The 10187-nt window shown below is 34.6% G+C and overlaps 1 protein-coding gene across 2 annotated transcripts; it reads left to right on the top strand.

Annotated features, from left to right (window-relative positions):
* The first annotated feature begins 1431 nt into the window (after positions 1–1431).
* LOC145462879 (uncharacterized) lies at positions 1432–10175 on the top strand. 2 transcript variants are annotated; one of them, XM_081446522.1, is made up of 8 exons: positions 1432–1981; positions 2673–2696; positions 6541–6576; positions 7378–7404; positions 8023–8124; positions 8895–8933; positions 9351–9377; positions 9882–10175. In XM_081446522.1, the coding sequence occupies exons 1-8, from the start codon at positions 1930–1932 to the stop codon at positions 9977–9979; spliced, it is 405 nt and encodes a 134-aa protein (XP_081302648.1). In that variant the 5' UTR covers positions 1432–1929; the 3' UTR covers positions 9980–10175. The 2 variants fall into 2 exon arrangements, with proteins under 2 accessions (XP_081302648.1, XP_081302650.1); XM_081446524.1 differs by lacking the exon at positions 6541–6576.
* The last annotated feature ends 12 nt before the right edge of the window (positions 10176–10187 follow it).

Below are 10187 nucleotides of genomic sequence, written 5' to 3'. Positions count from 1 at the left end.
CGTTTCCTCATTTAGCTTGAGCGCATCATCCATCATGTTGACTGCATTATTCAGCAAAAATTCAATCCTGACAATGCTGTGAGAAATTAGTGACTTAATCAATACATTGATTCATTTAGCGTTGATGCAGCCCAAGTGAATTTTGTCAACTCATTTGTTGATGGAGAACTTTTTCCCTAATTACAACGAAATGTCATGGACTTGACTTTTTACAGCTCAGTGCCTGTACATTCTCCTTGATCTGTTGATTAATAATATTATACTAATAGAAAATTACTTTCCGCAATATTTAACCGTTCACTATATCTTTTACAATATGTCCAATTTTTAGAGTATAGTGTTTATATTTTCAAACTCGTTCCAATATCTAACGACAAAAGAATAGGTTCTCTCTCTTTTGCCTAGAAAACTAAACTCACTTACTGACGTAATCAAGTTGTTTTGGCTTCCTGGCCTATAACGCGGTAATACTGGAAATAAATTCAAGAAAACAGACCCATATTTTTCAACAGATACCCAGAGAAATGAATTAGATAGATGCTTTAAGATCGCGCCTTATCTTTTGATAACAGTATTTGATGACAAGGCTCTATTCAAATCTCTCCACGACTACAAAAGTTGTTTCGCGATACTATGCGGGGAGTATTCTTAATCGAAGTGTCCTCTAGTTTGTTTAGAGTGATCTGTGATATACATGTCTTTCTCTGTAGCGAGTCACCCATCGGTAGACTTCCGTATTATTCCATTCACTTATTTTCTTTGAGTTGTACCGACACGTGTAAATGAAATAAAATTATTAGTCCCACTCTACACTACATTTTAAATTAAGCGTGATAGAGATTTCAATGTGCACGATTTTCCCGAGTAGAGTTCTAACTCGATATTACACATAGCCTTCCTCTCTTAAGGCTGCAGTGTATGAATAAACTTGTCTGACTGTGCGAGACCTTTGTTTTCGTTTGCCGTTTCTCAGTATCTGATTGTTTTGCCTTACTGTGGCAGCATGTTGGTTTGGGTTCACCCGCCCGGCGCCTCGACGCTGCTTCTTTTAATTAAGACTACGCGGAGTGTTCACCAGTTAATAAATAGAACAAAAGATAGAATCTTGGAATGACTAAAGAACTTCGTGAAATTTTTATGAGTTTCCAGTGGGGCGGTGATTGTACACGGAATATAATCAGCAAAAAATGCACTTGCATTGGGGTCGAATTAGGCGTGAGTATAATAAAGAACGACTTAAGCAAAAGTTATGATCGCGTTAGATACCAGATACATAATTTCGACGAGCTAAAGAATCTGAAATTTACCGCAATTTTGTAAGAAACTCTTCTACCAACTGGTGAAATGAAACTATTGTCTTAACCAGTCGAGACAAGTCTTATCTTCGTTTGTGTATCGTCAATCGTTATTTCTTGAACCAATAAAAGAAATTCCGCAGCCACGTATCTTGACAGCATTTAACAGAACCTGCCAAATAAATGCATTCGGCCCACGTTCTCATCATTAATAAAAATCATCAATTTTTCAAGACACTCGCGAATCTGTCTAATGGAAAAATACCTCTATGAATGGATTTGAAATTAAGCGGAATAAAAATCACTTCCTTTGAGCTTTTAAGGTCACACAAAAGACCCCCCGAGTGGCGTGAGAAGACTTCCAAATGCCCCAGCGGTTGTCCGTCAAAAGAAATCGGAGATGAGAAAAAGCAAAATTAATCCCATTTTGAAACCTAGGGTTACTTTGTCACTAATTTCCTTGACCACAGTAATAGAAAAATACCCTCCATTCACAGATCATATATTTGTTTGCTATCATAGTTCTGACAGACGAATATAAAACCTGAGTGGCATATCACCGCACCACAAAAGCCAAAGGAACGCAGCGCGGACAGCATCGAACGCAAGCCTAACAATTCTGAGCGCGTTCATCATGGAAAAAGTTACATCACTAGTGATATTCGCTGCCTTCTTTGCTCTAACCTGTAAGTCTTCGATATTTATTTATATCTATCTGTTTATACTATCTTATTTTCATGCTCTCAAATTTGTTTTTATGGCATTTTCCTTTCCATTTTATGAGGTGATTTTGTAAAGGAAGACTTCATTTTTTTGTTTCTTAACGGACAAGAAATGTTTGTCTGTATTCAGTTTTATGTTGGACAAAGAGGTAAAATAAAGGAAAGTTTATTACAAGCCGCTATAACGTTTTTAAACACAGTCATCTGGTTAGCTAAGTCAATGATTCCTAAGAAACGACAGATACGTCCTTTTTCGCTTGATGAAGTTTAAATTATTTCCTACTTTATTACTACTGCCAAAAGGAGCGAAAAACGTCCTTGATTTAGCATACGATAACCACAGAACAAAACGATTATATGAATGAAAATCATTTTATCGAGTTCTACATCAGTTCTGGGCTTAGAACTTATTGCAAATTTCTGAAAGTATAATTTATGATAACTATTTACATCTTTCCCGTGTAATTCAAGTTTTGCCGTTTGAAAACCAGAATTTGATCCATGGACAGTTCTAAACTTGTCCAAAACAAGACCGTTTTTTGGTACACTAGGTTTCTAAAGAGTCCGTGATATTATTTTTAATTAGAAATGGCCAAACGTTTTGAAAATTTCAACATCTTTAAGTCGCTAAATTTCTCTTTGACTTATTTCATAGGTTCATTCCCAAGCGAAGATAGAGGTAAGAGTAAACTCTTCCCAATAGTTAAAAGAAAATATCGAAAAATATTTCACAAAGGACGTATGAATTGTCAGATACGCTGAAAGGTCATAATTTTTCATTTTACGATCAAAATAAATACTTTTTTCAGAACATTAAAAAGAATCAAGAGATTAGACTTTAAAGCCATAAAACCTAGTTGTTCTCTAATACATCACATGACCATTTTAAGCTTACAAAATAACTAAAAATTCCTTGACCAGAAAGCAGGTTGCGTTTGCAACAGATACGCAAAGGTATTGCCAAATATCGCACTCAGTTCTATTTTCGCAATTCAACAAGCACAAAATTAAAGTATTTCGATTGATTGGATGTAACAAACATTTGAACCAGATATAATCTGTCTATTTCTATTGGAAGAAACTAATTTTTTTTTTACTTTCGGTTGGTCGCTTTTCCCCTCGCTTCGCAGTTGTGCACGTGAAATTTATTCTGCCACCGGTTGGCCACATTTGTCTTCAACATGAAAAGAAATCGTATCATGGAATGCTAATGCTAACAGACAATATAAAACTCAATTTTGTTTTCCCAATATCTAAATATTTTTTTTTGGAAAATTTCGATAGGGTAGCACTGTCATGCCCACGCAATGTTTTATAATTTTTTCTCAGAAGAGGGGTTTAATTTTTCCAAACCATAACAAAAACTCAAGCTGTAGAGACAGTTCCGTAATTTTATTTCTGGTGTTTGTCTTTTGAATTAAAACGATTTACGATTTGACAGCAGATAAATTTTTCGTAATATTGCTGTTCTTATTTGTGTCAAATAAATATTACTTACGCAAAGAGAAATATTCTGCAATCAGAGATTAGAGATAATTTTACTATCAGAATATTAGTTCAGTTTCATTGACACCTTGATGACGCGCAAGATAATTTCATTTCGCATTTATCAACGTTACTGGTGTGTACCAGGATGACTCTTGTATAATTAGATTTTACGATTCACTTTTTCAAAAGTTAGAAAGGACCACATAATCGAATAACTTTTTACAGCAAGGAATTTTCCAAGGGTTTTCATTTCCAAGTACAAATTTAAAACCAACGGGAATGGCTTGAAAACGCCAAAAAATTCGCTTCACTTTTTGTACTGATTCCCTCGTTGCCAAGCAACTTAACTCAGAACGCGGGGTTTTCGGGTCAAAATTAGACTGTATAATTCACACCACCTTCTGACAGCAGTAAGTCATTAAAAACTAGGGGTTGAAAGCAACGACTCAATAATTTATTGTTTCTACGTGCAGTTCCATTAAAGTTTGAAAATACAAAAAAGATTTCGTAAGAAATTCAGCGAACACAAAAGGCGAGAAAGCACAATATTTTTATGTTTGTCTTAATGTACTTTTTAATATACCTCAGTAATGAAGCCCATTGAATTTCTTTTCATTGGCCGTTGATTGCTGTCATCATAAAAATTTGAACCTCCCTTTTTTTATTTCAAATGGGTTTCACCAGAAAAGTAAAATAGAATGATCCTGGATTCTCGCTATTTCCAAAGCAGATCAAAATCACTTTCATTACTTTGTTGCTGTTAAACGTTTACAAAGCAATCGAGAACGCTACGTTTTCGTCTTATCAAATACAAGAAACAAATTAAAAATTATCCAGAAGGTGAACGAAATTTCCGTCAGAAGAGTAAATACTTCAAAACATCGAAATTCATTTTCCACCGTATCGAAATTTGGTCTTGGTAATTAAGTATATTGCGTTTTGTTTTATTCTGTGTTTTAATGAATTTTAGATTGTAAACTTTAATTACTCTGCCGAGCTATCGGACATAAAATAACCCTCGTGACTAAACCTTAAGAGAATAAACAGTCTAAGACTTGCATTTGGAAATGTCTTTTGGTTGGACTTAACAATAAAGTGAAAGTTGTTGTTTTAGTCAATATAGTCGTGAACATTTAGTATAACTCTGTGCATAAAAAACTTCTGATTTCGATTCAAAGTTACTTTACGTCTCAAACACTGATGCATATTTCAACTTGTACATGTACGTCAGCTTATTTCTTCAAACAAACTGTTTGTAGTAATTACTTATACCTAGTTTTATCCCTGACTTTGCACTTAAGAAAAAAAAAGGATTTTTTTCGACCTTTTCTGACAGAAAGTAACTAAACATTTTCAAGTCTTTTAATAATGATCTATAGCTAAAAAATGAAAGGACAGGGTTAATCTTAAGTCGTCGATCTCTTTTGTGGCGACTTTTTTATTTACATTTAATTACTTGCAAATTACAGATGTGGCTGGATTCGTTCTGAATTATGTTTTTCTCACATTGGTCCTAATAATAAGAGCTTTTTCAAACCGCTAGACGGTGTCACTTTGAGTTCTGGTTCTCGTTTATTAAAAAGCTTTGAAAGGGCGACATGGGGAAAGAGAATTTTAAATGAAAGATATTATAAACATCATTTATAATTTTTTCGAAGTTTTTGCTCTGTCTTTTTTTGTTTGAACAAAAACAAACTTGTTTCATTCTCACAATAATTTTCTTCTTGTAGGTTTAATTCTTTGAACGCGCTTATTCAGTTTCACAGTCATTTCTATTCTTAACACAACTCTCTGATTTTCTTGACTTTCTCTTTAACTTTCTCATTTGTGGTGTATGCTTCATTATCAGTTTTTTAATTCGCCTAGTTTAACTTTCATCTGGCCCAGTACAGCAAGCCAACTAACAACATGCAGGTTATCTCTTACATAATATTTTGAATTTTCGGTAATAGAGGAGCTTACAAAAATCTCATATATTGAACAATTCTAGCTCCCTTTTCGATGAAATGGCGACGATAAAGGAATAGCGAGAAGAAAGTAGCCTTGAAGGACTCGATTTTACATCGTGTATCACTTTACAAACCTTCGCAGTAAAGGCGTTCTCGCGACATGTTTATTGCGTCTGAGATTTCTACTCGGTATAAACATAATATCTTGATTTTCGACATTTTTTCGTTATATTTACAGTTTTGCAATTTTTCTCTCTTCGTATCACGATTTAACAGACACTTGAAGTTTTATATTTTCGTTTTGCTTCGCAAGGTCAAGTCAAAATATTTTGTCTTCTCAAGCAAAGATATTGTCTGTGACGATTTACAATTAAAAATAAGGTGGAAAAGAATACATCTTGTAACTAACTAGATCAAGAGCTGAAAAGACATGTAGCTCACTGCCTTTTAAACGTTTTGAAATAATACAAGGATTGCGCAAAATATCTTGTTTATATTGTTAAAATTTTCAACTGAACTGAACTGAAAATTTCAACCGAACCGGTAAAGGATTGTTTAGACGACATTTTGACAAGTTTAGTAATCTTTAGAAATCAACACTACAGAAGTACATTTTACTTCCAATTTTAAAGACATCAGCTGAGTTTATAATGTTTCCAACGTTTTCCATTAAAAATGTTCACAACGTATCGATAACCTTAAAATTATGATAAAATGACCGGTAACATAAACGTAAAGTAACAGTAACAAATAATTTAGCCAATCATTTTACTCCGAAGAATACGAATGTTACAATAAAAATAATAAAACTCCCAAATTTTATATTTTGCAATTTTTTTTTCAAACAAGTAAAATAGTAACTACACTGTATAAAAGATCTCCTCAGTGGCTTTAATCTGAATGGTTACTCGATAGACTTTGATCCACAGACGTAAAGGTTACACTCGTCATTTAGAACAGTACCACATGAATGTATTGCTCGAAAGCTTTCATTTAAATGGTCACACACTAGGGTTTCATCCACCGACGGTGAACCTGGAGTGAATAGGTTAACAATAATTTCTAACCCATAACCATTTTTCTTAGATTTGACAGAAAATGAATGGATGGAACAAGCCCTACGTTAGTACAATAAGTAACTTTTTAAAGATAACTTTAACTTCTTCTGTTCTTTTGATTTTCTTTTCCTTTTCTTCCAATGGAGAAAGTTGTGTCGAAAGAAAATAGAGGGGCAGCGAGATTGATTATTCTATCGCCGAAACTGCACGATTTGAAAGTTGTGATTTCTTCGTTTCAATTTACTTCTGGAAGAGATGTTCGTTGATTGCAACGATAATAATAATAATAATAATAACAATAATAATAATAATAATAATAACAGGAAGAAGAAGAATAATCCATCAAATGATCCTATATCTACCTTCTCTATTGAGTAGTTGTTACGTTTTCCATTATCCGTGGGAAAACTGGATAACTCATCTAAAATTAACATGATTACCTTGGGAATAGGGCTTATATAGGCCTTACCCTTCATGCTCTCTTGGTATTGGCAAGTGGTAACACAATCTCGAGTTAAACTGTGTATCATCTCGATATTGAAACTGGCAAATTCGTTACAAAACACTCGCAGCAGTCTCTTAGCACTGATTTTGCCTCAGTACATCCAGTTTAGCTTGTTAACTCTACGTATGTATGTATGGAGAGTAAGAAATCAACAGGGTCAATTCACTTGCCTCAGTGTATTTGTTTCCTTGTTTGTTGCTGTCGTTTTTTTTTTTTTTTTTTTTTTTTCGTTTTTGTTGTTTATAGTCATCATAAACACCCTAAATACCTAGGAAGAGAATTTAATCATGGACAATGCTTAAGTCAAAATGTTTTCTGACTTTGGCCAGGAGTAATATACATCTTGATTCTTATTTACAGGAGAACAAGCTGAAGACGCCGAACTTGGTAAGTTGGTGATCTTTTCATTCCGTTTTGTTGAATTAATAAAGCTTGAAGGTCGACAAGAATGAGTATTGCTGCAATTTTTCGCCTTGAAATATAAGGATTCAAAATGAATGCGCACACAGTTGTGAACGGAGTGGAGCCAGAAATAAATAATAAATGCCAGCCACCTAGAAATTGAACAGGAACTAAAGAACATCCTAAACCATAGCAGAGAATGAGCGCTAACTTCATTGGCTAGGACTCTGGGATGTTTTGAGTGTTTAACTAGATGACGCCTTTCGTCGGCTGTTGTTTGTTTGCTTGTTTGTTTCATTGAAATCAGAATTCCAAACCCAGTGAACTGTAGTTCCCCAGTCAGTGTACCAGAGAAGCCGCGAATAACCAAACTTATTTGGTCATAATTACTTCCATGGTAAACATTCTTGCTTCCTGATCTCGGAAGCGTTTGCGCTGCCAAGTTTCTGCATGAAGTTACATATAGCATGGTCAATACATTTTCGGCTGTCTTTAATAATTAAAGGTTTTATAAAACGTGCGAGCCGACAAGAACTTCTTCAATCCGATACTTTTTAAAATACTCTTATTGTAATTTCAGTTGTTGTACATTTTTCATTTCAGTTGCCCGCAGTAAGCTGAATTGTGACGAACTTGGACTGTTGAAGCATTATCATGTCGATCTGAAAACCAGTCACATTGTCTGTAGTGAAGTAACCCAGAAACGTGAGTGGAATTTTTTTTATCAGTTAATGAACATTATAAGTTAAATTCCCAGCTGATGGTATATCTGGGTGGTAACGCTACGCTTCTTCTGTGGGAGACTGGGGATAGGCGTTGTGTGACGACAAATAACGGTTGCTGGTGAGTCTAAATCTGTCGGAAAGTAAGTTTACAGAGAAAACATCAATAACGGAGAAAAGTAGAATCTTGATGCATATCAGAAAAGACTAGCCACTTAGGGAACTGAAGTTTGTGCCATACCTAAAGTGAACACTACCAGATATGGTCTTAAGTCGTGGCGTTATGCAGCAGCAAAGTACTGGAATATGCTACCTCGTGATATTCGTTCCATGGCAGGCTCAAAGACTTTTTGAAAAAGATTCGGCAAACTGATTTTCATGTTTAATACACTTTGATTATATTTTATCGCTTTTAGCTCGGTTTTTTTTTTTTTTTTTTTTTTAGTGATTTTTAAATTAGGTTGATGTAAATACCTTTCTTAAGCTCCTATGTTGTACATTACTTAATTTAAATCGTGGAACACCTGGAAACTAGCGAACAGCTAAGCGTGTACTTGTCCACGTTAAAATAAAGCATGTCTACGTCTATGTCTATGTCTATCAGTTATTCGTTTCGTCAATACAGTCCTGGTGCCATTCAGACCTCACTGCCCAGATCCACTCTGTTTAGTTATTCCTTTTTCCGCAGTTATCATTGCAGCACCCTTTTTTTTCATTATAGATAGATTCTTTTTTTCATTATTTCATCCACAGGTGCTGCCAACCTGCTTGCAAGAGAGTTTAAGAAAAGAGGTAGTTATGTTGTTTAGTAAATGCCATTTTTACTTGATTTCAGAGATGGCGGACAAGTAGTCCTATTTTCGTACACTTGTTATCGCAAGGAATCTGAAAACGGCTGAATTATTTGAAATGATTAAGCAATTGCAAAACTTCAATCAGGTAGCAGTGGGAGGACTTCACTTTATAGGACGTTTAAAAGATTATGATGATTTTAACACTATTAAAACTGTTACCCCAATGCTTTGTCCTTAACTTCCCGCAAAAACGGATACGCCCAATTTTCCGTACGATTTCTTGCAAGGCGGCCGTCCAAATATTCTCAGAACTAATGTTCAGTCTTCAGAGGAGTCATTTCAAGCCTGTTTCATTCAATTCAAATTAAATTTTTTGCATTTACTGATCCTTATCTGTTCGCACTTTTTTTTGCAGAATTTGATTACGACATGGCTCGTTATGGTAAGATATATTTGATTAATCATAGCAAATTTTCATTTACTCCTTCCCGAGCTCATTAATTCATCAGATTAAAGAAAGGAAATCATAACCGTGTCGGTGTTTGGATACATGAGCTTGATTAGCATAGACTTTTTCGATTTCATTTCTCCGTTTTCTCCTTAGTTTTAGTTTGGATTGAGACATGAAACACGAAAGACCGTGTTTGATCACATTTCTAAACACCTCGTTTTATGGATTAAAAAAAAACGGTCTTTCGTGTTTGATATATTTCTTCGTACCACTGGGTTTCTTTGAAGCTCTCTGTTCTAAGATTAAAATGTGAATTATTCTTCGTGATCGCTAATTTTTTTAATATTAGTCCTGATAATTTAATAGTGAATCCAATCAAAATTCCGTATACTGTTGATGAATTTAATTATTCTCCTCACTTGTTTCTTTATCGTGTATTACTATTGTAAGAAGAATTCAATCACTGATGGCGTCTTTTCCTTGACTTTCTTTCAGGCCGTGATTTTAGCGCCTGTTGCAGCCCGGATTGTGATTGGTTGCTTGATTACTTGGAAATTGATTCCTCTGTAGTGAAATGCCTGGACCGCAAATAAAGCCATTTTTTGTCCAAAATTACCAAAAGAGACAAAACAAGAACACTAAGCGACCCCGTGAATCTTGCAACTGAATAATGTAACTAGTAAGAGATGTCTGCACGTTAAGGGTGTCCATGGTAGTCAGATTTAATTATTGAAATCAAACTCATGTTGTACAGAACTATCACTTGAAAATTAAATGAACTATATCAGTCAACCAAGGAGA

The sequence above is a fragment of the Orbicella franksi genome, chromosome 12, assembly GCF_964199315.1.
Source record: "Orbicella franksi chromosome 12, jaOrbFran1.1, whole genome shotgun sequence".
Taxonomy (NCBI): Eukaryota; Metazoa; Cnidaria; class Anthozoa; order Scleractinia; family Merulinidae; genus Orbicella; species Orbicella franksi.
Note: the sequence above shows the minus strand (reverse complement) of the source record. Positions and strands in the feature narration are given on the sequence as shown.

What these genes read in the sequence shown, in the direction of transcription:
- LOC145462879 (XM_081446522.1), top strand. Translation starts at nt 1,930, where the DNA reads ATGGAAAAAGTTACATCACTAGTGATATTCGCTGCCTTCTTTGCTCTA. An exon ending in ATTCCCAAGCGAAGATAGAG is followed by an intron (nt 2,697 to 6,540) that starts GTAAGAGTAAAC and finishes CATTTTTCTTAG; the next exon opens with ATTTGACAGAAAATGAATGG. An exon ending in TTACGACATGGCTCGTTATG is followed by an intron (nt 9,378 to 9,881) that starts GTAAGATATATT and finishes ACTTTCTTTCAG; the next exon opens with GCCGTGATTTTAGCGCCTGT.